At 54.7% G+C, this 27,080-nt stretch overlaps 1 protein-coding gene across 1 annotated transcript; it reads left to right on the top strand.

Annotated features, from left to right (window-relative positions):
- On the top strand, positions 1-27,080 carry RIPK4 (receptor interacting serine/threonine kinase 4). The gene is made up of 8 exons (XM_027960699.2): positions 1-227; positions 9,916-10,207; positions 15,041-15,189; positions 17,035-17,084; positions 19,327-19,485; positions 20,254-20,357; positions 22,552-22,813; positions 24,528-27,080. Exons 1-8 carry the CDS (start codon positions 46-48, stop codon positions 25,685-25,687), a joined length of 2,358 nt encoding a protein of 785 aa, XP_027816500.2. The 5' UTR covers positions 1-45; the 3' UTR covers positions 25,688-27,080.

Genomic DNA, 27,080 nt, shown 5'->3' with positions numbered 1-27,080 from the left:
ACCTGGGCGGCCGCGGCGGCGCGGGGCGGCGGCTAGACGCACGCGATGGAGGGCGAGAGCCGGGGCCCGTGGGCCCTGGGGCTGCTGCGCACCTTCGACGCGGGCGAGTTCGCGGGCTGGGAGAAGGTCGGCTCGGGCGGCTTCGGGCAGGTGTACAAGGTGCGCCACGTCCACTGGAAGACGTGGCTCGCCATAAAGTGCTCGCCGAGTCTGCACGTCGACGACAGGTCAGCGGCCCGGGCGGGGGCGGCTGCGCTGGGCAGGCGGTGGGGAGCCTGGGTTCCGGGCGTTCCCGTTCTCTCCACCCGAATGGCCTCCGGAGCAGCCTCGGCAGGAAAACCCAGCGCCGGGAGAGGCCGTGAGCCCCCGGCGGGGTCGGCGCCGCTGGCCGGGTGGGAGGGACGCGAGAGGCGGCTTGGCGAGCTCCGGGTCTATTTGCTCCCGCCGGGGTCCCGGGATGCGGCGCCTACGGGAGAACCTCGGGGAGCTGCGTTCGCCTAAGGAGCTGTTAAGTGCTTTGTATTGTTACCCGGCTTCCGGTGAGCCCCGGATTTTCAAGGTACCGGGCTCGCCTTGCTTTCGACCCTCGGTGGCCTGTCCTGTCCGTCCAGGTCCCACCCTGGCGCTGCGGTTTGCGCCCGGCTTATAAAAATTGCCGTGTGGGGATCTGGGCTTTGTGAGTGAGTTAGACTCCGTTCGACTTACTTAGTAATTTACTTTGGAGCACAAATTGGTGTAAGACTGTAATTATTTCGGTCGGAAGCCCTGGACTTGGCTTGGCCAGGCTTCCTCGGCGCCCTAGCACTTGAGAGTCGCTGCCTGGCTTGGGCCTGGCGGTGGGTCCGGCAGGTGACCCGGGAGCCTTGTTACAACACTCGGTGCCTTCTGGTCGCACACTGTCTTTTAGGCTGATTTCATTTCCAGACAAGGCCTCTGGGGAGTGGCCTTGCACTTACCCACTTTGTGGCATGGCCACGGCGCCCTCCTAGACCCCGGTTTCCCCATCCAAAGCTGGGAGGATATCTGCTTGTCCCTCGGTAACAGGGGCGCTCAAATAAAGACAGTTGAAAAGGACCAGAGCTGCCCCAGTTAAATTCAGCTGGTGGATTATGGTCTGTGTGTAATTTTAGGGGAGAGGGAGGTGGGAGGAGAGTCTTGAGAAGCAGCTCTTTTTGGCTGGGTGTTGTTCACTCTTTATGGTTGCATTTTAATAATTTATAAGCTTTAATTGAGTGCATCTAAATTACTTAGCCTTTGGTGAAGTTTGCATTCAACTTGGAAGTTGTGTGGCATTTATGTTTCGTATGGAGCCATGCCACACAATGCTTGTTGCAAAGTTGGGGCTCTTTGCAACCCTATGGGCTATAGTCCACCAGACTCCTCTGTCCATGGAACTTCCCAGGTAAGAATACTGGAATGGGGTGTCATTTCCTACCCCAGGGGATCTTCCCCACTCAGGGCTCGAACCCAGTGTTTCTTGGGTCTCCTGCATTGACAGGCGGGTTCTTGGAGAGCTGTCGCTATAGCCAGCCCCAAACAGACACAGCCTAGAAAGGTGACTCCTTTGCTATCTCAGAGACCTGGTTTCTAATCCTCGGCTTATTGAGTGATGGGGCCTACAAACTCCAGCTCCTCTCCCCCTCCACCCATCACCCCCCCTCCCCAGTGGTGGCAATGCTCATTTCCAGGGTGGCCATATACGTCCCCTGGACTGAGGTACACAGAATCACAATGTGTGTTGCCACAGCCCATGGTCCTGGATAGGAGGAAGCCCTGGGCATCTTTTGCGTTTTCATCCTGGCCTAAGAGATTATACATAGAGCAGAGCTATTGGTGGCCTTTTGCTCTAAGCCTCAAATTTCAGTAGAGTGTTGACAAGTGTCATGCAAATATCAGCAGCTCAAAGGTGAGCTGCCTGAGAAGATCCTGGGAGCTTCTCAGTCTGGGAGGGGCGCTGTGGTTATTTTGATGAAATCTGAATCACTTTGAAAGCCAGCCAATAGTTAGATCCTGAAAGGCAAGACTCTTGCCGCTGTGTAGATATTTTTACGCTTTCGGGGGCATTTATTTGTCTGCTGGAGTCTTCTGGCCGAGTTTTCTTCATCAGCGAAGGCTTTTAACATCACCTTATTGTGTTGGAAAAGCAGAGTAAACAAGCAGGTCCCCAGGCTGACTCATCAAGCCCTCCCTAGGATCTGTTATTTCCAGCGTCCAGGCCCTTGTTTCTTGGGTGGCCCATTTGGAGGTCTGGTTTCTCCATGTGAGGCAGGCCACTTAGGATCTTACATGGCCTGGTTGAAAAGTGTTTTGTCCTGTAACTGGAAGGCTTTCCTGCCCTGCCTGAAATAGGCAGGTGGAGGCATGTGCTGGGCAGCTGGGTCGAGGTCAGCATTGCCCAGCAGGAAGAATTCACCTCTTGTGCTTTGCCAGGCTGAGTGGAGCAGGCTGGCTTCTGCATTAGCAGCGGATTCCTCTGATTGAGAAGATGGTCAAACCCCTGCTCTTTGTAAAGAAAACTCTTCAGAGTTAATTATTGACGCTTTGGTTTGAGAGTCTCTTTTGGAGTTCATGCCCCTTCCTCAGTGGCGCAGGGGGAGCAGGCTTGCATCCCTATCTTGGAATGGTGGAGTGTCCGGCCAGATTTCCACAGATTTCCACGGCTCCATGCTCTTTTGATGAGCTAGCTGCGCACCATCCTGACTCTTCTGCTTGCAAGATGTTTCCTGGAGTGGGGAGTTGATTTGACTGAGGTTCCTGGGTGCAGCCCCCAGCACCGTGCCCCTCCTGGCCAAGTCTTGTCTCACTTGTTTTTAGGCTGGTACTTCTCACCCCTGCCACGAGGGCCTGACCTTTTCCTTCCAAGGGCCTCTTCCACTGGTTACATTGGGACCCACTCATCAGCTGCTTCTCCCTCTAGGGAGGCTGGGGTCTCCTGGCCCCAGTCTTCATGCCACGCCTTGGCCACAGTGGAGCCTGATCCCCAGCACCCAACGAGGGCTCCTCAGAGTAGCAGGCTGCCCCAGACCATGTGAGCAGGTACTTTTCTGGGAGAAAGTCAGAGGCTGCTTGGTCCCAGACACCCCTTGAAGTTTGCAGCAGGCAGAGGAACACCTGCCGCGTAGCTTCCAAGGGGGACCTGGGAGAAATGATGCCCCCTTCATCTGCATCTCCTCTCATGGGGACGTCTGGTAGGCTGGTAGCTTAGGGGAGACGTGTGTTCTCCCACCTGACCCTCATTAGGGGATCTTGAGGTTTTGGGCAGAGCTTAGTTGCGGGGGGCATTCCCATTTAGGTGAGAACTAGCCCTGCAGGCCCGTTCCTCTGGCCCCCACCCCTGGCTAAGAGGAAGCCTGGGATAGCTGAGCACCAGCAGCTGCTGGGTGATTGGCTGAGGCTCGTTGGGGCGAGCCTGAGCAAACCCCAGGTTTGTACATACAGAGCCGACAATCCGACAAGCCCGGTTCTTGTCAGTTTTAAAAATAGCAGTGTGGGAACCCCTTGCAGGCTCCCTGGGAACGTAATTGGGTTGGTGCACAGAGAGGAGGCCCGGCCGGGAGGCTCAGGAATGATTAAACGGTGCTCCTCTGCCTCTTCCCATAGGTGCTTCCCAGCGCTCTCCCTCTGAGGAGCTCTTTGTTACCAGGTGCCTTCCCTGCACCTCCACCCTTCCTCCTCTGTCTGCAGTGTCCTGCGGCTCCTTTTTCAGAAGCCTGAGTCCCAGGACCCATTTTCTCCCCTCCTCCCCACAAGGTACTTGCCTCCAGATATGGCTGGATGTCTTTGGAATTTCTGCCTGAGACTGGAGGAGAACCCCACAGCTTCTCCTAAAAAGGTCCTTTGGAAATAATCAGTTTGGGACTTCCCTGGTGGTCCAGTGGCCAAGACTCCTTCCTATGCAGGGATGCAGGGAACTGAGATCCCACTAGCTGAAAGGCAGCTCAGCTCAGGCTGCAACAAAAGATCCCGCATGCCTCAACTAAGACCCGACACTGTCAAATGAATATCAAAAGAAAGAAAGAAATGATCAGTCTGGTGAGATTTCTCATCTCTCCCCACCCCACGTCTTCTCTGGGGTGGGGGAAATGGGTTTCAGCCAGAAGAAAGATTGTACTGACCTAAATGCTGCTGAGTAAGTGACTTTAACAAATTGGACCCTGGCTTGGTGTTCCCTCTTGGAGCAAGAGGGGTGGGGCGGGGGTGCTTTCCCCCATTCCTGCTGGGGAACAGCAACCCTTCCCCAGATGGGAGAAAGGAGATGTGATTGAAATGATTACAGAAGAGAAACATGACGCCAGCCCTACTGAATTATGCCTAATTGTAGACACGCTTTTAGCACGTCACCATTTTGGGGTTTAATGAAGACTGATGTCGGTGTTCTTTGAAAGGAATGATGCTAAAGCTGAAACTCCAGTACTTTGGCCACCTCTTGCGAAGAGTTGACTCATTGGAAAAGACTTTGATGCTGGGAGGGATTGAGGGCAGGAGGAGAAGGGGACGACAGAGGATGAGATGGCTGGATGGCATCCCCGACTCGATGGACGTGAGTTTGAGTGAACTCCGGGAGTTGGTGATGGACAGGGAGGCCTGGCGTGCTGTGATTCATGGGGTCGCAAAGAGCTGGACACGACTGAGTGACTGAACTGAACTGATGTCAGTGGACTCTGGTGGCTGGAGCTTCACCCCTGACAGGGTGGAATGGGATTTGATGGTGAGGAGTCTGGGCACCTGTAGGCCCCTGGCCCGGTCCTGCACCTGGGCTCTGGGACGGGTTTGACAGTCTCTCCTGGTCTTTAAATAATAGCAGCCGTCACAATATCCAATCTCCATCCTTTGTGTGCTGTCAACATAAACTGGAAACACTGCTTCGAGGAAAAGTGCATTTAAATTGATGAAAACACACTGGTGGTTTCATTCTGTGTAAGAAGCACTTTTCTGTCTTTTCCAGCAGCTCCCAGCCCAGCCCTAACTTATTGAACTGCGGATACTGGCAGGTGTGGGGTGGGTATGGGGGGTCCTGGCATGGTACCAGAGGCCCGGGAAAGAAAGACCTAGAGGATAAATGGGATGAACACCTTTTGTGTAGACCTTCCTGAACCTGAACAATGAGGGTGGTTAGGGGGCTCGGCCAGCCCGCCCCCAGGTCCATGTGAGGGGCTCTTTCCGGGTTCCCTTGATTCCCCTGCTGTGTGGTCCTGGAACCCTCTTCCCCTCCCTGGTGGGTGCAGCCAGGGTAGGGTCCTCGCTTTAAGGCATTTCTGATTGAGCTGTCAGGAAGAAGGTGATTTGTTCCTTGAAATGCAGACTTCATTTCCAAGATATCTCACCTTCCTCCTCCAACTGTCCTGGGATGTGTGGCCAGTGGTCACACTGACCTGTGTCAGTCAAAAAGCCTGCCTGGTGTTGCTTCCCAAATGGGTACAGGCTGTCTCAGAACATTCCAGCCACAGTCAACTTTCTGGAGCAGACAGCTGCAGGGCTGCCTGCCGCCCCCCCCCCCCCCCCCCGCTCCCCCCCTCCCCCACCAACCCCGCTTAAACAAAGTCAGGTTAATGGGGTCTCAGTTTGGCAGGAAGGGCCCAGGGCAGGGGAATGAGCCGGGGACCTGCTGACCTCGGCTGGTCTGGCCTGCGCGAGTGATCTGCTGCCAGCGGCTCCCCTGAGCCTCACGAACTCCGCCATCAGAAGTCACCTGGGTCTTATGTATTCAGCCCTTTGGGCAAAAGGAAGCAAACGCTTTTGCTGAGAGGCACAGAGCCGCTCTTCTCAAGACCTTCAGCCTCAGTGTAATTGACAGCCTCCTTGGCTGTTGTCAGGCTGGCAGAGGGGTGGGGTTGGGGCTGGCTCTCAGAATGTCCTCTGAGTGACTGGCCTATAAACTCTGGAGCCAGCAGTGCCGGGAAGCCTGTGGGCCTGGGGGGCGCTCCCGGTGGAAGTGTGTCTCTGTCCATCCCGTGGCCAAACATATACGTCAGGACCACATGAGCGCTGTGTGCTGGACTCGTGCGGGTGGGGAGCAGCGGCACACCAGTCACTTTAAAAGAATATGAAGGAAGGCAGGAGGACCAGACAAGTCACAAAACTGATTCTTTAGTAGGGAACAGGAGCGGCCCCAGTCCTGACCCCCACCACTGGGTAGTGAGTGTCCGAGGAGGGTGCTTGAACTGGTTAGTGTAGGTGACGTGAGGTCTCCCCGGAGGAGGAGGAAGGGGATGGGCCCAGGGTGCCATTTCTGATCCTTAAGTGACTTGTGTTGTTCAGTCGCTAAGTCGTGTCCAACTCTTTGTGACCCCATGGACTGCAGCACATCAGGCTTCCCTGTCCTTTACTACCTTTATTTTAAATGATGCTTGATCCAGCCCTTTTTCGGTATAGATGTCCCTCGAGATTGGGTACAGGGCTGGGGTCTGCCTGCAGGCCATCCTGGAGCCCAACGAGCAGCGTGGCTGCAGGGAGGGACTGGCTGGGGCCAGGCATCTGAACCCAAGCTTCAGCCCAGCCGGGTGGGCCCCCACAGGGGCTCTTGTGGGCATCCTGCTGTCTGCCTATTCATTGGCTCTTTAACCAGAGTGCTAAGGAAGCGCATCAAACTAAGGCGAGTTAGCTCAGTTTTGTTTTGTAGTTGTGTCTTTATTTACTCCTGATGCCTGTCACACTTTTGTTTGAGGCCAGTGGGGTTCTCTTGCTCCTCAGAGAACCTGTTTAGAACTAACCCACCCCAGCCCCTCCGACCTCCCACCTCCTGCTGCTTCCCTGAATGGGGAGCTGCCTAGTGATTCCCAGTAGCATTCTAGGGCCATCCTTGTTCCCTCCCTCTTCACATCTAGTCTGTCACCAAACCTTAATGATTCTCATTCAGAAATGAGCCCCGCGTCGACCAGCCTGCTCCCCCTCTACTTCTGGCAGCCAGGGCCCCGGCGACCTCCCTGAGTGGGTCACCCACCCTGAGTGTGTGTAGCCCCTCTGCTCCCGTGGTTCCTAGCCTGGGACCCCCTGCAGAAGTGGGGGTGTGACCTCCTCATAAGCCCTTACTGCTGCCTGCCCTCTGCCCACCCAAGTTAGGGACCCGCTTTATTAAACCTCCCCAGGTCTCTGTTCTTTCCCTTCAAAGATCTCGGATTTTTCAACGACACCTCTTTTTTGGGGGTAATTTTCCATCTTCTCCTCTAGAAGGTAAATATTCTGAAGGCAGGGAAGGGTCTTCTTGTCATCAGTTCTAACATGTAGAGGATGTACAGTAAATAAATGTCAGTAAATGAATTTTGATTGGATACAGATTAAAATGAAAGCAAATGCTGGGAGTACTGAAGTGGGTGATTCCAGGCTGTAGTGGTTTATTTTAAATTTGGCTAAAAATTTAGTTCTGTTGCAGGGGTTGTCAAGCTTAAACCTTGGCTTTGGGGGCTGGATAAGTCTTGGCCTTGGGGGGTGTCCTGTGCAATGCAAGGTAGGGGGGTGGGCGGTGCTCCTGGCTTCTCCCCACTGGATGCCAGCAGCCCCCAGCTGTGATAACCCACATGTCTCCAGACAGTGCCCAGCATCCCCAGAGGCAAAGTTGCCCCTGGGTGAGAACCACTTGTCTACACCCAGAGATCCTCTCCCTGAGGCGCCCACCTTGGTGAGTGTTCATGGGGTTGGGGGGCTCCGCTCCCAAATGCAGGGGCTGGACAGGTAGGCAGAGGTGCTGAGATGCTGTCCAGCCGAGCCCACTGAGGGCAGAGCCAGAGCTGATGTCAGCATGTCACGGCTCCTCCTTGCTGGTGGCCCCACCCTGGGAAGTGCTTTCGCGCCTGTGAGGGGAGCCTGAGAGTGAACTGTGGTCACAGAGGGGAGGCTGCTCAGTGAGAAACAGACTCGTTTTTCTTGGTGGTTTCTGATTCTGCAGCAGGCTGAGAAGCGGGACCAGGGACAGGCGGGGTTGGCAGGTGCACCCAGACTCTGGAAGAGACCCTGTGGTGGGAACCAGTCATCCTGGGTCTGGGTGAGGTGGCTGGTGTGGCAGTCTGCCTTCTGGGGGAGGGGGTGTCCCTGCGGCCTCTTGAACTGCTTCTGCTTCAGTTCCCAGCCCTCCTTGGGCTGTGTGCTTCTGAACTGTCCCTTAAGGAGCTTCGGAGAAGACAGGTTCCTGGCACCCACCTGGAGCCCATTCCCCAGGAGCAGGGCTGAGGATTGCATTTCAGCCAGCCCTCAGGTCCTTTCTGCGGTGGCCAGACGCTGTCCTTTTGGGCCTCAGCCTCATCTCCTGAATGCACCCTGAGACTTTGACCCGTCACACCAACCCTGACCGAGGCCCTGGGTGCTGGGCTGTAAGGCCACGGGCTGCACCAGGAAGTGACTGTTACAGGAGAGAGCGAATGTTTCAGGCTCTGCAGCCCACGGAGTCTGGCCACGCATCTCTGCCTTGAGTGTAGAGGCTGCCCTGCCCCTGGGGACGTGAATGGATGGGCAAGACTCCCAGCCCGTCAGAGTTCCTTTACAAAATAGGAACTGGCCGTGGACAGCAGTTCAGCAGTTTCTCAAAAGGTTAGACATGGAAATACCAAATGACCGGGCAACTCTCCTTCTCAGAGTTTATCCAAGAGATAGAAGCGGGGACTTGAACCACCTGTGTGTATAACTGTACAGCATTAGTCCCAGTAACTGAAAGGTGCAGACCAGCCGAGCGCCCATCGGCAGATGAACAGATACACACAGCATGTCGGTTCCTACAGTGGAATGTTACTCAGCTCTGAGAAGAGTGACCTTCCGGTGTGTGCTCCAGCATGCGTGGACTGGGAAAGCATGATGAGTGAAATAAGCAAGTTACTAAAGGACAAGTATTATGTGATCCACTTATGTGAAGTCCATAGAGGTCCTGGAAAGTGGAAAAGAGGTTGGGGGCTGCGAGGAGGGTTCCGGTTGGGGTGGGCACAGAGGTTTTTGTTGGGATGATGACAGAGTTTGGGTGGAGAGAGTAGTGTTGACTGTACAACCTCGTGAATGGATATTGATGCCTGTGAATTGCACACTTGTGAATGGTCACAGTGATAAATACTGTGTTACGTGTAGTTTACTTACAGTGGCTTTAAAGAGAAGGAGGCTTTTGGACAGTGGTCTCTGCAGACCCTGCTCGAGACCAGTGCTCTCTCTGTGGATTTCAGTGTGGGGTTACGGTCAGGAATGATGAGGCCGGCTGGAGTGATGGGCTTCAAAAAGAAGGGGGCTGAGCTCTTTGGGTGGACAGTTCATTACGTTTTAACCTGAACATCCCTTCTGTCATTCTAAGAGAAGGGTTTGTCAGCATCGGCCACTGCCTCTGAAGCCCAGAGCCTCACTGGCTCAGTGCTGCCTGAGAGTTTTCAGATCATAATCAGTCTCTGTTTTCACCTCTGATAACCCCAAAACATGTAGCTGTGTTTGAATGACCATGGAACTGAAGGCCTTGGAGGGACCAGAAAGTCCCCTACACACGAACCTTTAAGTTGCCGACTTTCAACGATGTGAATGTGCCCTTGTGTGCCAGCTGTTGTGCTGTGCACTGTAGCTTTCAAGGTCCTGTACTGTAAGGTTAAAAGATGTTTTCTTTCTTATTTGTGTTTGTTCTTTAATATATTATTTCTGAAAAGTATTTATAAACCTATGACAGGATAGTACTATATAGCCGATTGTGTTAGTTGGGTACCTAGGCTCACTTTGTTGGACTTACGAACACGCTCTCGAAAGGAACTCTATCGTAAGTAGGAGTCTCACTGTATTTGACACTAAAGTGAGCCCTGTGTGTATGTGTGCACACACATCCATGCATTTGTACATATGTGTACGTGCATTTTAGCAATTTAGTCAGCCATATGGAGCTGATTGTCTCCTGGCTGCGGTGCCCGTGTTTGCGGCCAGGCGACTGCTGCCTGCCATGTTCCTCATGTCTTTGAACTTTTCCAGGGAGCGCATGGAACTTCTGGAAGAAGCCAAAAAGATGGAGATGGCCAAGTTCCGTTACATCCTGCCCGTGTATGGCATCTGCCGGGAGCCTGTGGGCCTGGTCATGGAGTACATGGAGACTGGCTCCCTGGAGAAGCTGCTGGCCTCCGAGCCACTGCCCTGGGACCTGCGCTTCCGCATCATCCATGAGACGGCCGTGGGCATGAACTTCCTGCACTGCATGGCCCCGCCGCTCCTGCACCTGGACCTCAAGCCCGCCAACATCCTGCTGGACGCCCACTACCATGTCAAGGTGGGGGTGCGTGGGCAGGGCTCGTGCTCTGGGGGTGTGGTAAGGGAGGCTGGACCTCAGGCCCACCAACATCCTGCTGGACGCCCACTACACATCAACGTGGGGGTGCCCAGGGAGGGCTGGGTGCTCTGGGGGTGGGGTGGGGAAGGTGGTGGAACCTCAGGGCCAGCAAGAAGGCAGAAGAGGAGGTGGTTCTCCTGCAGGAAAGAGCTCGAAGCAGAGGCTCTCTCAGCATCAGGATCCCCACTGTTGTCGTATGTGGCTGGTCCGAATGCCCCTGATGGTGTAGCTGGAAAATGGGCTCTTAGGAACACAGGTCACCCTGCCCCACATTTTGGATCAGGACTCTAGGAGTCCGGGCTTATTGGCCATCTGACAAAATCAGGTTAGAAAGTGGACCGCGGATTGGCCGACTCTGTGTGAGGCCCGTTGGGGCTGTGTTTCCCCTTGGTGGTTCCTGGGGTGATGGGAGTCTCGGGGTGTCATAGAGAGAAGCCCTGGAGGGACTCCTGTTGTCTTCACCCAAGGCCTGTTAGTTCTGATCTATTTTTTGGTAAGTTTATAAAGCAGAAAAGCATGAGGTATAATAAGACTAAAAACCAGGGGCTGCCTGCTGGGATTGGCCACTGTTAGTGTGGTCAGGGTTGCATTTCTTTGGGTGTCTCTGTCCATGGAGGGCATGAGGTGATCTGGGTCCTAGGGCTCACCCAGCCGCCACGGTCTCCCCATGCCTCAGGAAGGCAAGTTGGCAGGAAGACCCGCACGCCATGGCCTGGGTCCCCTCTGGCTCCTCGGCATCCTCGCTCACCCTTGGAAGGGAGGCTGGAACCCCGCACGCCGCGCCCACCACCCGCATCCTGACTCTGCAACAGGCACAGAGCTCTGGCCAAGTCCACCTGTGGCCGGTGGGGAAATCAGTTTTCACATCAGATGTTTAGTTACAATGTGTCCTTAAGGAGGTGTCGCTGAATGATCAGATTTTAGTAGAAATTGGAAGTACGCTCCTGCTAAAGTGAAGCAGGGAATTGAGAAAACAGATATCAGGTGGGTGGTTCCTGATCCGCCCAGCTCTCGCACCCCTGCAGTCTTGCTTCCTTCTGGTTGGGGTGCTGGCTTCACGTGTGGACCCTCTGCCCCTCATGAACATTACAGAGTTGTGACTGGGAGCCTGGGGTCAGTGGGCACCCAGTCAGTGTGAGACCTTGGATCTCAAACTTGTATATGCCCAAGAACGGGGAGGTGAGGACAGGTCCCTGCTGTGTGCAGAGGACCCCACCTGCAGGAGCTGTCGCATCTCCCAGGGGAAGTAACCACGTGGACAGTAGCTCCTGCCAAGCTGGGGCTCAGAGGGTTGAGTCAAGGGCCCGTGTTGTCCCACTGTACATGGTTGAGCAGAGGTTAGAACCAGATTCGGGGGCCCTGGAGCCCTTGGACCCTTACCCAACCCGCTGCCACACATGGGATGCTCACAGACATAATGGGTGGCAGGCATTGTCACGTAGGGGTGGAGTGGGTAGTGCTGGTAGGTGTCCAGGCAGCCCCCGGGGTGCAGTGTGAGGAGACACTGTAACTCCAGCGCAGGGTGGGGGTGTTCCTGGATGGGGCTGGTCTCCAGAGAGTACCAGTCAGGATTGGGGGTCACATAGAACAGCTCAGGGTGGGGGTGTTGCTGGGTGGGACTAGTCTCCAGAGGGGACCAGTCAGGATTGGGGGGCATACACGGAACAGCCTTTTGGTGGAGGGAATCATCGAAAATTCTGGGTTTTAGGGGCAGGGGAAACAGACATAGTCGGGTTAGGGTACAGGGTGTAGGAAGGTTGCTGAGACATCGCTGGAATAAAATGCGCCTTTCTTAGGGAGTCCCCAGTGGGCACAGCCCGGCCTTCAGAGCTGTCTTTTCAGCATCATGGACCACAGTGGGCCTGGTGGGGCTTGTATTTCAGCCCATTCCCTCCCCATGGTGCAGGTTGCTCTGCTGATAGCCGCGTTTGGGGCGGGAGGCCATGCCCTGTAGGACCACGGTGACCTTCCTCCCAGCACTCTCCTCAGCAGCACAGCCCTCCCGTGCTCTGCCCTTGGTGGGTGGGGTGATAGCCCTGTTGTTGGGGGGTCCCTGCGCCTTGCCCGTGGGAGTTGGAATGGCCAGGACACAGTCCCTCTGTTCTGTCCATACCGGATGTTGACCCATGCAGGGATGGTCCCGATGATGCTGGGCGCACAGTAGGACCAAACACTCACCCAGCAGGGTGGAGAGTGCCACTCGCCAGCACCTGGGGCTGGTGTCCCTGTGGTCTGTTTCTGTGTCGGCTCTGAGGCTCCTCGGTTTGAGCACTTTCTCCCTCCGCTTTCTTCTTCCTGCACTTGGCAGCCCCTGGCTTGGCAGGCCTGGTGCTTTGTGACAGTTTTAGGAAGTGGTTGGACATTCCACAAAGGACCATGTGGCTTGTCATGGAGGACCTGCGATAGCTGGGAACAGGTGGGGAGGGGATGCTGCCACTTTGAGGAAGCGGCCAGGGCACCACCCGACTTCCCCGGAGAGGTCAGGAACGGACTTCTCCGTGACTCCCTTCTCAAGCAGGGAGGCAGCCACCACGCATAGCCCCAGACCAGCAGAAAATCTATTTATGGTCTGGGCTTCTTCCATCCTCAGTAATGGCTCAGCGGGAGCTTGGTCTGAGGTTCTAAGTCATCTGCTGGATTTCTGGACAGCTCTTGGTTGATGGTTATTTGCAGTGATATAGCTGGAATCTGCAGTCTTGAAATAAGATGATAAATTGTCACTCCACCCCCTTCCCTTGATCCCTCCAGACTACATTTATGTCCATAGATAGGAGGATTGGAACTGAAAATTTCACAGCAACCACTGTGTTTTGGAATGAGTATTCAAGGTGCTTAATATTAAATTAATACTTGATATTAAGTATACGAAGTGTCACTACTAAAATATTAATTTTAGTATAAGCCGTAAACCCATTTCAATTTCATAATGAAATAACTCGATTTAAAACCTCAGGCTATGCTTGAGGCCCAGGTTGCTCAGCCCAGACTGTGTTCAGAGGGACAGCCACATTGTAGTCCACAGTGGCCTTCTCCCCAAGGTGGCGCAGCCCTGCCCCTGGCCTCGGTTACTCTCTGTTAGTCTCATCCAGCTGGGCCTAGCAGGGAAGGGCTGTGTCTCAGGGCCTGTGTGGACACTGGCTCTGGGCAGTACCAAGGTGGACACTAAGTGTGAATTCATTTGTGAATTGTAGACGCTTGCTTTTCACCGGGATTGCCACACTGTCCCTCTCTCCAGGAACCTGGGGACGGACGGGGAGATGAGAAAAGTCAGGTGGAGAAGTCTGGCGGGCCGGGGGGTCAGTGGGCATCAGAGGATTCTCATTCCTGAGTTTGATTTTGACGCCAGGGCTTTCACATAGAATTGTGGTTCTTGTCTTTTCACCACGTATATCGTGAAGCAGCTGGCTGTGCCTGAAAACAGCAGAAATGAAAAGAAAGAGCAGCCAGCAGGCTTCTGAGAGTCTGGTCCTGACACTTTCCACTTGTCCAGCTGTTACCTTGTGTTGCTCCCTCCTCCCAAGCTGCGGGGGGTTGGGTGATGGGTCTGGCGCTTTGCTCTCCGGAGTGGAAAGTGTCTTGGAGGCCAGAGAACAGACAGCTGCTGGAAGCCCAGAAATGGCCAGACTGGCCTCCTTCGCATGGACCCACACCCACCCTGGCACAGCCTGGCCACAGAAATAGGGGGCCAGGTCCAGTCTTGCAGGCTTTCTTCCCATCACCCTCCCCACCCCCTGCAGATGTGAGGACCGGGTCCCCAGTCATGAACTTCCCTTGCTCAGCAGTGATGACACCAGGCCCCTGGCTCACCTTGTGGGCAGGTGAGCCCAGGACTAAAGGTCTGACTCAGCCGCATTTCCGATCACTCCAGAGGTGTGTTTGAGGAGGAGCCCAGAATTAATTAGAAGGCTTAGAAAATCCATGAGCCTCAGAGAAGAATTTATTAAGGGGCCATTTTCCACCTGCCGGCAAGTGTGGCTTAACTGCAAAGGGCGTTTAATACCACCAAGGGCTCTGATTGACAGCTGGGGTGGGGGGCTGGAGGTCAGTGGGTCCCTGCAGTGACTTCCCCCTTGTGGCTTCCCCAGACCTTCAGGGTGGGCACCTTTGTCCCAGGAGCCGAGGAGGCAGAGGGGTGTGAGAGCCACCTAGGAACAGGTGGCCTTGGACTGGTGGGCTTTGCGGTGTACAAGCCAGGTGCAGGATGCTGGGATGCTGTGTGTTTGCAGCCAGCAAGTGTCTGTCCCCAGAACGTTCTGCGTGGAGGACAGATTGGCTGTGTGTGTTCTGCTCACTTTAAAGGGCTTCTGAAGACATATTTCCCTTTAAAGGACGTGCCGCCACTCGCCCGCTTCCCCAGCTGTGAGATTGCATAACTGCTTTGCCCCAACACCTGAAAACAGAGGGCCGCTTCCTCCCTTTGTGCGACGGGGCAGACGCAACGCCCCACAGACAAGCTGTAATTCTTCAGTTTCCTCTCCCAGTGAATTCCTTCCTGATAGTGTAATCTTTTCCCTGCCCGTCAAGCTCTTAATGTCTTCAGGCTTGGCTCTTCCCTGGCTGGCTGGGCTTTCCCGCCTGCTTGGGGAGCGCAGCCGACGTGAGAGCTGTGATCCTGATTGGTGAAGGGGCCTGCACAGCCAGGCTGGGGGGCCGCACCCCCCCAACACTGCTGAGGGACATGATGATAAACATCATCAAGCGGCAGCTGGGCCGCCTCGCTCGGCACGCTGCCAGCCAAGCCTGACCAGCTCCCTCCTCGCCGCTCTGTTCCAGATTTCCGACTTCGGGCTGGCCAAGTGCAACGGGCTGTCCCACTCGCATGACCTCAGCATGGACGGCCTGTTCGGTACCATTGCCTACCTCCCTCCGGAGCGCATCCGGGAGAAGAGCCGGCTCTTCGACACCAAGCATGATGTGTACAGGTGGGCGACAGGTGTACAGCCCCGGCTGGCCCTGCACCTCCATTCCTTGGGTTCGGACGAGGCTTTCCCAAGGGCTCCTGGGTGCCGTCAGATAAGAGGCTCAGTCCAGATGAGAGGGCGTTTAGTCGGTGGGCACAAGCCACCGCAGAACTTTCTTTTTTTCTTCTCTCTTTCGTTGCTGCGCTGTGCAGCATGTGGGGGTCTTAGTTCCCTGACCAGGGATCGAACCCGTGCCCCCTGCATGGGGAGCTCAGAGTCTTAACCAGGGACCGTTAGGGAAGTCCCAACCCCAGAACTTTCTTACAAGAGGAACTTCTCTGCTGTGGGTGATGCCGCTCAGGATGGAGGTCGTGAATGGCTGGTGTCAGTCAGGGCTGGTTACGTAACACATGGGCAGCTCCCGCCTGGTGAGAGCTTCAGTGTTTGTAGGAAAGGTGGGCTTTCTCACTTGTCTGTTGAGAGCGCCTGCTTTCAGTGGTCTGTGCGGCTGTCTGCATGTGAATTCAGGCTCCCAAATCCAGTCCCTCTGGCTCAGAACTTACCCTTCCTAGCATCACTTACCTGGGACAGGAACATGGACACCTGGAGGCTGTTCACAAGCCAGCATCGGGGATTTCTGAGCCAAAGAACAATCAGGAAACACGTGGTAGCATTGTTTCCCTAATTGTCGTGGTCTTAATCCCTCAGACTTCTCGAAGAAGAAAAGCAGGCGGGCGGGTGCGAGCGGCACTTAAGCCCCGTCATTGTGGTTCTTGTCCACACGGATGACTGTCACCCCGAGCCCTGCCTTTGTGTCATCGCCGCTGCCTGGAGTCCCAGCCAACTGGTTTGACCACAGCCACCCTGTCTGTGCTGTGCTGGGCTTCTCCATGTCCATCTGTAGTCAGCAGTACAGGGGGCACTGGGCCCGGCTTGTAGGGTTTAGGGAGAATAAGATTTTCTCTTTATTCAGAGTTCAGAGTTTCAGTTTTTGAACTGGCAGATTTCAGTTAATTTTCACTGAGGACTTTTGGGTCTCTATAAACAGGTGCTGTTATCCCCGTGCAGCTGATAGCCCAAGTTTGGACTTCTTTTTTTTTTTTTTTTAATTTACCAGATTGAGCTCTTTGGGGGGTATATCCAGAGCAATTATATAGATAGATTGTGTGTGTGTGTGTATATTATATATATAGATAAATATGTGTGCATATATAAAAATATGTGTGTACGCACGCACACATTTATGTATGTATATTTATATGGTTGGACAAAATGTTCGTTCACGTATTCCGTAAGATGTTACAGAAAAACCCAAATGAACTTTTTGGCCAACCCAATTTGTATATGTATTACCACACAAGTATACATAGCTTCTCATCACCACAAAGGGCTGTGGAAAGTTCAGCTGGCTGCCTGCTCACCTTTTCCGTGCACTTGGATGACATCAGTGGGCAGGTTACTCAAGTCACCGAGAGCTGTAGTCAGCATCTTGTGGACGTGTCTGCAAGAACACAGCGCAAATGAAGCAGTCACGGTGTTCTTCTCACAAGCTGATGGTCCAGGGACAGGGTGGCTCCCTCTCAGGGACCCCTTCCTACTGTTTGGACCAGCAGTTCAGTTGATAGAGTTTTGTCTGTTGTTTGACATCTGAGCTTCCAGCATGCCTTGTCCCGCAATAAGGGTATTTCCCCATTTAAGACATTCATGAAAAATACCTCCATGTCCTCTCTCTCTCCCCTTCCCTGTCTCTTGAAGACCCTGGTTGATGGGGTGGTTTTCCTGAGCTTGTTGCAGTGTCAAGGGAGGGGGTTCTGGCTTTGTTTGAGAATCTGACTTGCAGGCACTGATGTGCTCGTCTCCTTGCAGCTTTGCCATCGTGATCTGGGGTGTGCTCACGCAGAAGAAGCCGTTTGCAGGTGAGTGGACGTGTTGGGGGTGGTGCAGCCGTCTCTCCTGGCACCGTGAAGGGCGCACTTTGTGGTCCTTTCTGTGTAAGGAGGGCCTGCCAATTGCAGAGGGGCTGCCCTGGCTCGTGGAGCTGGTGGGCTGTCCAGGCAGGTGGGGTGGTGAGGCTGCTCTGTCCAGCCCAGCAGGTCAGCACAGAGACCTATGGCCCACCTCATTGCGGGCTTTCATATATGCCAAAAAGGTGATCTCTCCATGCAGTTCACATACAGGGAAAGGCACAGATCTGATGGGGTCCAGTCAGTGGATCTTGTTAGGTACCAGCTCATTATTTTATGTTGTGTGACGTAATATACATAGCATACATTGCAATTTTTAAGAAGTAATTCTTATTAGCATTTAGTTGCTAAAATTCCCATTTTTAATCACTTAAGCTATACACTGTGGTGTTAAGCTCACAGTGTCATACGATCGTCACCACCTGGACCCCCTGGCGGTTAGGCAAGTCATTCCCAACCCCCCACCCCCAACCCCTGATCACCACTCATCTGTTTTCTGTTTCTGTGGGTTTGTCTGTTGTATGTATTTCCAGCTAGTTTTATTTTTTTTTTTTAATTTTGTAATTTTTGGTTGTAAAACACATGTCTAACAGAAATGACTATTGGAACTGTGCTGAAGTGTATGGTGTAGTCGTGTGAAGGATGTTCTTCTTGTGGGGCAGCCAGTCTCCAGAATCACTGTGCAGATGCTGTCGCAGAGGGGTGCCCCCTGGTCAGAGTCCCTGGGTCAGCCCGCCCAGCCTGAGAGCTGGGGGTTTCCTCCTTCCCCGCACCCTACCCACAAGGCACCCACCATGTGGATTTCTGGCCTTGAGATTTCAGTACCTTGACTTGGTTTATTGGAAAAGTCAAGTACTTTTTCTCTTTATTTTGGAAACCTTTCCTCTTCCTCTCCAAGCCTATCTGGGCTACTTCATCTTTTCTGGTTGGTTTGACCAAAAAGTTCTAAAAATGCAGATCAGAGTCAGCGTGCAGCCCTAGGTCTGCTGGTTGAGAAGCAGAGTAGGATCCTTGTAGGGTTTTGTCCGTAGTTGTTACCATGTCTCCATGATACTGCCTCATCTGCAGAGGTCCAGGGTCTGGGTTCTTTACAGTGTGGCCGTGTGCCTGTCTGACCGCAGCCGTCTGCTGGACACGGCCCCTGGGGTCAGACACACGATGGGAAGGAACGTGGGAGCTGAGGTGCCCCTGCTTTATCGATTGGTCGATGGGCTACCCAGGGTGTGCAGAGGCAGCTTATGAACCTGTTCCGTCTGTGTTTGGCAGCAGAAACCCTTCCACGATGACTAACGTTTTATCCAGAGGACCTGCTGGGTTTTGGAAGTCTGAGTTATTGTGGAGATAACATGTAGATACCTGAGCTCGCTATTGCATAAGATTTAACGGGAAAGTGGAACAAAACATCAGAGCAGACTCCTGGCAGCCATCAGTGACTTTGGGCCAGTTTTCCACCCCTGTGGCTCGGCATCTCGGGAGTCCCCTGGTGTGGGCGTGGTGGGAACCAGAAGCTTGCACTCCTGCTTGGTCGCTGGTTTGGTTTTAGGCTGATTGAGGAAATCTGGGCCCTGAGGGTCACCTTGGGCCCCTCATTCTGTGACCAGGATGATGATGGTGAGGGGTCCATGCCTGCTTCTGAAGGGGGTTAGGAAGGAGGCCAGGTGGGGCCCCACATTATGAACTGCAGGAGAAGGGTCCCCGTTTACACAGCCCATGTGTGAAGGGACTGAGAGCCATGTACCATCACTGGGGCTGGCTCATCGCCAGGCACCTGCGCTTTGGGGTAGGAATTCAGAAAGACTTTTTCGTCGTTGCGGGGAGCTATGGGCCACTTGGGGGCTGGTTAGTGTGACTCCACAGTTCATCAGTTTTCCTCTGTTTGGGCCCCTTTGGAATCTGCCCCATTAGATATTTTTCTCCTTTGAACTTGATTTTTCTTTGAGTTCGCTGCACAGAAAGATCTCTGCGATACAAGAGAGTAGATCACAGGTGGTTTCCAACATCTGGAGAATAGAGGACAGGTGTGTCCGGCAAGGTTAAGGATTTCAGAAACCTTTGTGCTTTAAAGAGGAAATAATACCGTGTCTCCCAGGCAGGCGCCCAAACTTTCCCACGGTCGTCGTTGCTCCTCCTGAGGATAAGAAATCCAACCTCAGCCCCTAGGAGCTGCCCTGACTTGTGCGCCTTCCCTTTGCAGATGAGAAAAACATCCTGCACATCATGGTGAAAGTGGTGAAGGGCCACAGGCCGGAGCTGCCGCCTGTCTGTAGACCCCGGCCGCGTGCCTGCGGGAGCCTCCTTCGCCTCATGCAGCGCTGCTGGCATGGGGACCCCCGGGAGCGGCCCAGCTTCCAAGGTGAGCACCTGCCCTGGGCTCCGGGAGCCCTGCTGCCTGACACTCATGCTGTTGTCCTAGGGGACGGATTTGATGGCCAGGAGGGGGACAGGCGGCAGCCGGGACGAAGAGGCTGTCCACAGACAGGAGTGCCAGAGTGAGCTCGCCTCCTGCAGGCTGTGCCCGCCCAGGGCCAGGGAGGGGCGGCTGGAGCCACTTGGTCATCTCCAGCTGTCTACCCCCGGCTGTGGCCTGCTGTCCCGAGGAGCCTGGTGTTCCGGGTGCAGATACAGTAGTGCATCTTTTGGGGACCACGTGACCGCTGGCCTGTGGCCTTTGCATTTCTCGTGGGGCCTCATCCCCGGGGAACAGCTGTGTCCTTTGGTTAGGAAAGTGATCCTGATGCCTTTGGAACTGATCATGATATTTCAAACATACAAGGAAAATGAGTATGAACAAGGTAGGGGCTTTCTAGCCTGGTACTGGCAGCTCAGGCCGTCAGGGTACGAGCTCTGGCTGGGCTGGCTAGCGGGGCTCCCTGGACGAAGGCTTCTTGGGGAAACAGTGACACGGTGGCTCCTTTTAGAGCCTGGCCAGACGCCACATGTGGTTGCTGATGGGGGTGCCAGCGGTCCTCCGTGAGCTCAGCCAGGGGCCAGCAGCGTGAACAGCGCTGACCGGTCAGACTGAACCCCGCAGGCGCTGGTCCCCTCCAAGGCCACAGGCTTAAGTAGCTCATTTGCTAATTCACTGTCTGAGTGACACACCCGTTTGTGTTTTCCTCCAAAGAAATCACTTCTGAAACGGAAGACCTGTGTGAAAAACCTGATGAGGAGGTGAGGGAGACGACTCAAGACCCGGATGTGAGAGAACCGCCTGAGGCCGAGGCCGAGGTAATGGGGGCCCTCCCGGGGCCTGGTTTCTGCCACATCAGCTTCAGGGATTGAGTCTCTGCTTCTTGCAGACGCCCTGCCAGCCTGGACCACCTGCCCGGTTCTGAGGCTTGGGCCGGCCGCAGAATTCCATCTCAGGGCAGGGGTAGGCCCGTGGTGTGCTGGCCCCAGGTTGATTTCCTGCCTGATGGTATCCCATCCCCACCTGCTGTCTGTGCTTAGGGAAGGGCAATGTGGGCCCATGGCTGGCATTAAGTAGCCGCCGCCTGGATACTGTGTGTGTGTGTGTTTTCTGACTGCACTGCACAGCACATAGGATTTTAGTTCCTTGACCAGTGATAGAACCCACATCCCCTGAATTGAAAGGGCACAGTCTTAACTATTGGACCGCCAGGGAAGGCTGGGCCAGATGCTCTTTGAACCAGGGTAGCTGCTTGAAGCCCCTGCTGGGCCACACTGGGGAGAGAGGTTTGGGCTCCAGGGGTCTGGGTGTCTTTCTGCACATTGAGGTTGGGGATTGGCGCCTTTCTCAGTTCAGTTCAGTTCAGTCGCTTAGTCGTGTCCGACTCTTTGCGACCCCATGAATCGCAGCACGTCAGGCCTCCCTGTCCATCACCAACTCCCGGAGTTCACTCAGACTCATGTCCATCGAGTCCGTGATGCCATCCAGCCATCTCATCCTCAGTCGTCCCCTTCTCCTCCTGCCCCCAATCCCTCCCAGCATCAGAGTCTTTTCCAATGAGTCAACTCTTTGCATGAGATGGCCAAAGTACTGGAGTTTCAGCTTCAGCATCATTCCCTCCAAACAAATCCCAGGGTTGATCTTCAAAATGGACTGGTTGGATCTCCTTGGAGTCCAAGGGACTCTCAAGAGTCTTCTCCAACATCACAGTTCAAAAGCATCAATTCTTCGGCGCTCAGCCTTCTTCACAATCCAACTCTCACATCCATACATGACCACTGGAAAAACCACAGCCTTGACTAGACGGACCTTAGTCGGCAAAGTAATGTCCCTGCTTTTGAATATGCTATCTAGGTTGGTCATACTGCCCATAAATGTTTTTCCTCTATGAGTGCCACACGGGCTATGTAAGATATGATAAGAAATTCTAACTATGCTAACTAAATAAATACCTTTAAGGCAGTAGGACTTGTAAAGTGGAGGCTGATAAACTGACTTTATAAGGTGTTATCTGGTGTTATCATCCCTGGCTGGGGTGTAAGGCCGGCAGATAAGTAACCGTTTATGGTGTGTCTGCTGTCTGGGCACAAAGGCCGTGTGTGTCAGGTCAGGGGGCCAAGCGACGGTGGAGGGGACCTGGCCCCCGATAAGAAAAAGCGCCCCAGCACATGGGCGTGACTCGGCACACCAGGCCACCGGGTCAGAGGATTTAGGGAAGGGCTGTGAATCCCTCGCAGGCTCTGATCCCTCAGGACCTGCCTTTCTCCCTGCTGTCAGGACAGAGCCTGCGAAGGGCCTGTTAGCACGGGTTGAGCTGGAACGCCATGACCTCCCCAGGGCTGGGCCCCGCACCTCACCTGTGCACCCGCAGCCCCCAAGCCAGCCTTGCATGGCCCCAAGGAAGGTTCAGGGTGTTAGGACCCTACCCAAAGCCATCTCCTTCCTCCGTTTCCTATCGGCGCTGACCTGTCCTGGGTGGACCTGGCCAGCACGCAGGCTTCACCTCCTGCAGCTTATTCACCTTCTGTCTGGATGGCGGTGCACTGGGGCTCAGCATGGTGACGGACATCTGTTCCCACCATCTTGTCTTACGCTGTCCTCCTGCAGGAGTCTTTGGGCACTGTGCAGTCGCGGTGCATGCTGCGTGCTAAGTTGCTTCAGTTGTGTCCAACTCTTTGTGACCCCGTGGACTGTAGCCTGCCAGGCTCCTGTGTCTGTGAGATGCTCTAGGTAAGAATACTGGAGTGGGTTGCCATTTCCTTCTCCAGGGAATCTGACCCGGGGGTTGAATCCACGTCTCCTACGTCTTCTGCATTAGCAGGCGTGTTCTTTACCACAAAGAGTTGGATTCGACTGAGTGACTAACACTTTCACTTTCTTTAGCACCAGCACCATCTGGGAACAGGAGTTAAATTCTCTGTGTGGCTCAACGGGGGACCCACGTGTTCCCCTGATCCTGCCCCATCCGGTCATGGATGGAGCCTCATCTCTTCTGTCTTCTTGTCTCCACAGGCCCCTGTGCCCACCCCGCTGAAGCGTGCCTCTGCCCCCACCTTCGACAACGATTACAGCCTCTCCGAGCTGCTGTCCCAGCTGGACTCGGGCATCTCCCAGACCCTTGAGGGCCCGGAAGAGCTCAGCCGCAGCTCCTCCGAGTCCAAACTTCCGTCGGCAAGCAGCGGCAAGAGGCTCTCGGGGGTGTCCTCTGTGGATTCTGCTTTCTCCTCGAGAGGGTCACTGTCCTTGTCTTTCGAGCGGGAGCCTTCAACGAGTGGTGAGCAGGGGCCCCCACACCGGGGAAATAATGGGTTTAATTGGGCGGGGGGTCAGGCACGGTGTGAGCAACAGAAAAGGATCAGGCGTCTTGTTTCATGACCCGGCTGTAGTTCTTCTGTGTTTTCTGCAGCCCTTTGCTTATTGGATTTGGGTGTCAGTGCACAGTGGAGGGGCACACGGGCTGAGCAGGTGTCACTTAGGTGTAAGGGGAGTGGGTCCTGCCCCTGGCTGTGGGGAGGGTCTCGCCTGTGCCAACACCGGGTGCAGGGACTGACCTCAGGTGTGTAGGTTGAAGAAGCTGGATTGTACCAGGTAGTCCTGTGAATGGATGGACCCCCTCTTCCTGGAGAGCTCTCTCTCTTTTGTAATGTCAGCCCTGCACCCCCTTTCTCAGGCAACGCTGGGTACACACCCCATTCTTTCCTATTTGTGGGCTCCCGTTTCCTGGGCCTGTGTGTGTTGATGGATGCACTGTCGCTGGCGGTCATAACTGCCTGGTCCTGACTATACACTTTGAGTTTTCTCTCTGGAAGGCACTTTTCCCTGCTCCGGCCCTGTCCCAGTTGCTGGCCCTCGGGCCTGGGGGCCCTCCTGTGAGGGCCTCACTGCATCTCCTGTGAGGACATGTGAGGTTTCCTTTCCATGAGGAAAAAACGGATGTTCATGCGTAGGGCTGCAGCACAGGGGTGGCCGGAGGGTTGTGGGGTGGGTGCAGACCTCAGGAGGAAGGGGAGCTTGCTCTTCCTGGGGAATCGGGAATTTCTCCTGGAATGAGCTCCTTGCCTAAATGCCTTGGCCCTCCTGGGTTTTTAGAGTGGTGTGTTTGGAATTAAAGAGAGCATTTTGAGTAAGGAGACACCTTGCAAAGATGCAGAGGTAGGGAAGGCCTGGCTGCATTGGAGGTGAGCAGTCAGCACTGAGGTTGGAAAGAAAGAAGCACCTGTTTCCCATGGAGAAAGTCATTAGAACTCTCTCTTCTCAGGGTCTGATACCTTCAGGTGACGTGTTCATGCTTAGATCAGTCACTGGTCCGTCTCATGAGCCTGTGCTGAAACACCAAGTCCCAACTGCATTTACTCTGTTTTTTTGGTACACCCGGCACCCCCTCCTCCTGTGCAAGGCCCCTTGAGCATGTTTCCCTTGAAGGCGTCTCGTTTCATGCACATCAGAACCCCAGACAGCATAGTGCTGTTTTTCTGTAAATCTAATATTTACATGTTTACATCATAACAGTCCTTCTAAAGTGGGAGTCTCAGTCCTTGGAGGACTTTTCTAGAAAGCGTCCTAGGTGGTGGTACCGGGACAAGAGGTACTGTTTGGAGGTTGGGCTGCAGGCAGCTGCTTGGCCCTGGAGGGGTGCCCCGGGGTGGGAGCTGCCAGCTCTCCAGTGGCTTGGGGGCTCCTGCCTGCTCTGTTCACCGCCCTCTCCCCCTTGTTAGCAGTCACTGCCACTGCTGAGCACCAGCAAGGGCCTGAATTTTATATCCTTTATTTAATTACAACTTTATCGGTTAGCTGGAAAGATTTCCATTTTGCAATTTGACAAAAGAGCACCTTGGGGATATTCATTGACCTGCCTGAGGTCTCCCCACTAGATCTTAAACTGCATGGACAAACACTTAAGTGATTTCAGGTAAACAGTAGCTACGTTCAAACACCAGCCAGACCTCGGGAGCTGCCCCGTCTGACCCCTGCATCTGCTCTCCCCGCAGACCTTGGCACCACCGACATCCAGAAGAAAAAGCTGGTGGATGCCATCGTGAGTGGGGACACCAGCAGGCTGATGAAGATCCTGCAGCCCCAGGATGTGGACCTGGTCCTGGATGGGGGTGCCAGCCTGCTGCACCTGGCCGTGGAGGCCGGGCAGGAGGACTGTGTCAAGTGGCTGCTGCTCAACAATGCCAACCCCAACCTCACCAACAGGAGGGGCTCCACGCCACTGCACGTGGCCGTGGAGAAGCGGGTGCGGGGCATCGTGGAGCTCCTGCTGGCCCGGAAGATCAGTGTCAACGCCGCGGATGAGGACCAGTGGACGGCCCTGCACTTCGCGGCCCAGAACGGGGATGAGGGCAGCACGCGGCTGCTGCTGGAGAAGAATGCCTCCGTGCACGAGGCAGACTGCGAGGGCCGGACGCCCATGCACGTGGCCTGCCAGCACGGCCAGGAGGGCGTCGTGCGTATCCTGCTGCGCCGCGGCGTGGATGCAGGCCTGCCGGGGAAGGACGCCTGGGTGCCGCTGCACTACGCCGCCTGGCAGGGCCACCTGCCCATCGTCAAGCTGCTGGCCAAGCAGCCAGGGGTGAGTGTGGACGCCCAGACGCTGGACGGAAGGACACCCCTGCACCTGGCTGCCCAGCGCGGGCACTACCGCGTGGCCCGCGTCCTCATTGACCTACACTCCGATGTCAATGTGTGCAACCTGCTGGCGCAGACACCGCTGCATGTGGCCGCAGAGACGGGCCACACGAGCACAGCCAGGCTGCTCCTCCACCGGGGCGCCCACAAAGAGGCAGTGACTGCAGAGGGCTGCACTGCTCTGCACCTGGCCGCCCGCAATGGGCACCTGGCAACCGTCAAGCTGCTGGTGGAGGAGCGGGCCAACATGCTGGCCCGGGGCCCCCGCAACCAGACGGCGCTGCACCTGGCCGCTGCCGGCGGGCACTCAGAGGTGGTGGAGGAGCTGGTCAGCGCCGACGTGCTCGACCTGTCTGATGAGCAGGGCCTCAGCGCGCTGCACCTGGCTGCCCAGGGCCGACATGCCAAAACGGTGGAGACTCTGCTCAGACACGGAGCCCACGTCAACCTACAGAGCCTCAAGTTCCAGGGAGGCCTCAGTCCTGCTGCCACGCTCCTCCGGCGGAGCAAGACCTAGCCTGCTGACCCAGGAGACAGGGCCCAGCAGGGTTCCTGTCCCAGCGTAGTGCTCTGCTCGTCCCGTCCGTGGCCTGCGGGACACTGACCGAGCTTAGGCGTTACCCGCCCTCCCGATGAGGTTGATCAGAGTGTGCTTGGCCACTGATAGTGGGCACCCCGTGTCGGAGGGATGGTGGGCCGGAGGCATTTGGTTGTGTCCCTCACTCCTGATATTGGTCCCTCGGTGACAGAACCGTGAGCCCACCTGTCCTGAGCGGCTGCCCGGAGTGCACGGGAACACAGGTGTGGGAGGAGCTGAATCTTTTGTTTCCATTTGCAGCAGTGAAGAAGCTTGCTCCACAAAGTTTGAGTGGGATTCTTATTTTATAGAATATCATTAATGGATGAAGAGTGTCAGCTATCGCTTGAAATCTGTTAAAAGCACTCACTTCGGGGACCACCCTGGTGGTCCAGTGGCTAAGACTCCATTCTCACGACGCAAGGGGCCTGCGTTCGAGCCCTGGTCAGGGAAGTGGATCCCGCACGCCACAACTGAAGATCTGCATGCACAGCTAAGACATTGCGCAGCCAAGTGGACAATGAAAATTTAAATAAAAAGTAGGTAATCTAGTTTGTGGGCAACGAGCATAAACTGATAAGTTGGGTTTTTAAAACAAAAGCAGTCGTCTTACCGGCCCTTTTACACCCAAGCTTGATTGTCCGTCACTCTGTCCTTGTGGGCGGCCACACATGGATGCCAACCGTGCTACCTGCCTTTGTTCATTTCATGTTGCATAAAATATTTGAACTCTATAAAGTCAGCTGTCCAAAAGTCAAGAAAAATGAACTGACAGCCTCAGTTCTGGATTCAGAACAGTGTTACCGAGTTCAGTGACCCACCTTTCATGTCATTTTCTCTCCGGTTCTTGTTTTTGGAGAGACGGTGGTTTGTGACGAGTGATGCTGTGTTGGGGTCTCCCAGGGGGCTCCTGACTTGCTTTACAAACAGCTACACTGTGCAGGGGCCTCAGCTTTCAGGGTGTGACCCCCGAGATGACTCCAGGAGACAGCCTCATGGTCTTGGCTATAAAAGCACTGTTCTTTCATTTTCAAGTGGGTCTCACACCTCCCGCTGATGCTGTTGTGAGAGTCAGCTTGCTGAAGGACCCCAGCCTGTATGTACACATGCGCCTTGGCCTGGTGTATGAAGCAGAGATTGATATTAATGTACTGTGTATGTTAATGTGAATCTGTGGGCAGGTTACTTCTTTTCTATAACAGGAAATATCCCAGCTGCTTAGAACTGGCTATGTTTTAATATGCCTTGTGCTTTACTATGTTGTATTACTGTTGGATGTAGAACGCGTGGAAGAAAGTCTGCTTGATGTCAATAAAGCTGAGTTCTCTTCCTA

The sequence above is a fragment of the Ovis aries genome, chromosome 1, assembly GCF_016772045.2.
Source record: "Ovis aries strain OAR_USU_Benz2616 breed Rambouillet chromosome 1, ARS-UI_Ramb_v3.0, whole genome shotgun sequence".
In the NCBI taxonomy this organism is placed as follows: domain Eukaryota; kingdom Metazoa; phylum Chordata; class Mammalia; order Artiodactyla; family Bovidae; genus Ovis; species Ovis aries.
The sequence above is the reverse complement of the archived record's forward strand: the minus strand, read 5'-3'. Positions and strand labels throughout refer to the sequence as shown.